The following is a 230-nucleotide window of genomic DNA, read 5'->3' on the forward strand; positions in this document are numbered from 1 at the left end:
CAAAGATAGCGAACACGGAAACGAAAGGAAAGGACCATGATTTAGAGCAAAACTTACCTTTTATCGTGGCCGTTCTCTTGCAGTTATACAAAACAGCCAGTTCGCCGAACACCTTCCCGGGAGACATGTGGCTGATCACCTTCCCTTCTTTGCTGACCTCCACGCGCCCATCTGGGAGGACGAGGAGAAAGAGAGGTTAATGACTGGGAGGGAGAGATGGATGACTAATG

General features: G+C 49.6%; 1 protein-coding gene across 1 annotated transcript in view; it reads right to left on the minus strand.

The window, feature by feature from the left end:
• Nucleotides 1-171, minus strand: part of LOC119581792 (cGMP-dependent protein kinase, isozyme 2 forms cD4/T1/T3A/T3B-like) — a gene marked incomplete at its 5' end in the record, with an annotated part of 43,492 nt that extends 43,321 nt beyond the window's left edge. The window contains 1 exon segment of the mRNA XM_037929921.1: nucleotides 58-171. Within this exon segment, the coding sequence (XP_037785849.1) occupies nucleotides 58-171 (114 nt within the window).
• Between the last annotated feature and the right edge of the window lie 59 nt (nucleotides 172-230).

The sequence above is a fragment of the Penaeus monodon genome, chromosome 15 (assembly GCF_015228065.2).
Source record: "Penaeus monodon isolate SGIC_2016 chromosome 15, NSTDA_Pmon_1, whole genome shotgun sequence".
In the NCBI taxonomy this organism is placed as follows: Eukaryota; Metazoa; Arthropoda; class Malacostraca; order Decapoda; family Penaeidae; genus Penaeus; species Penaeus monodon.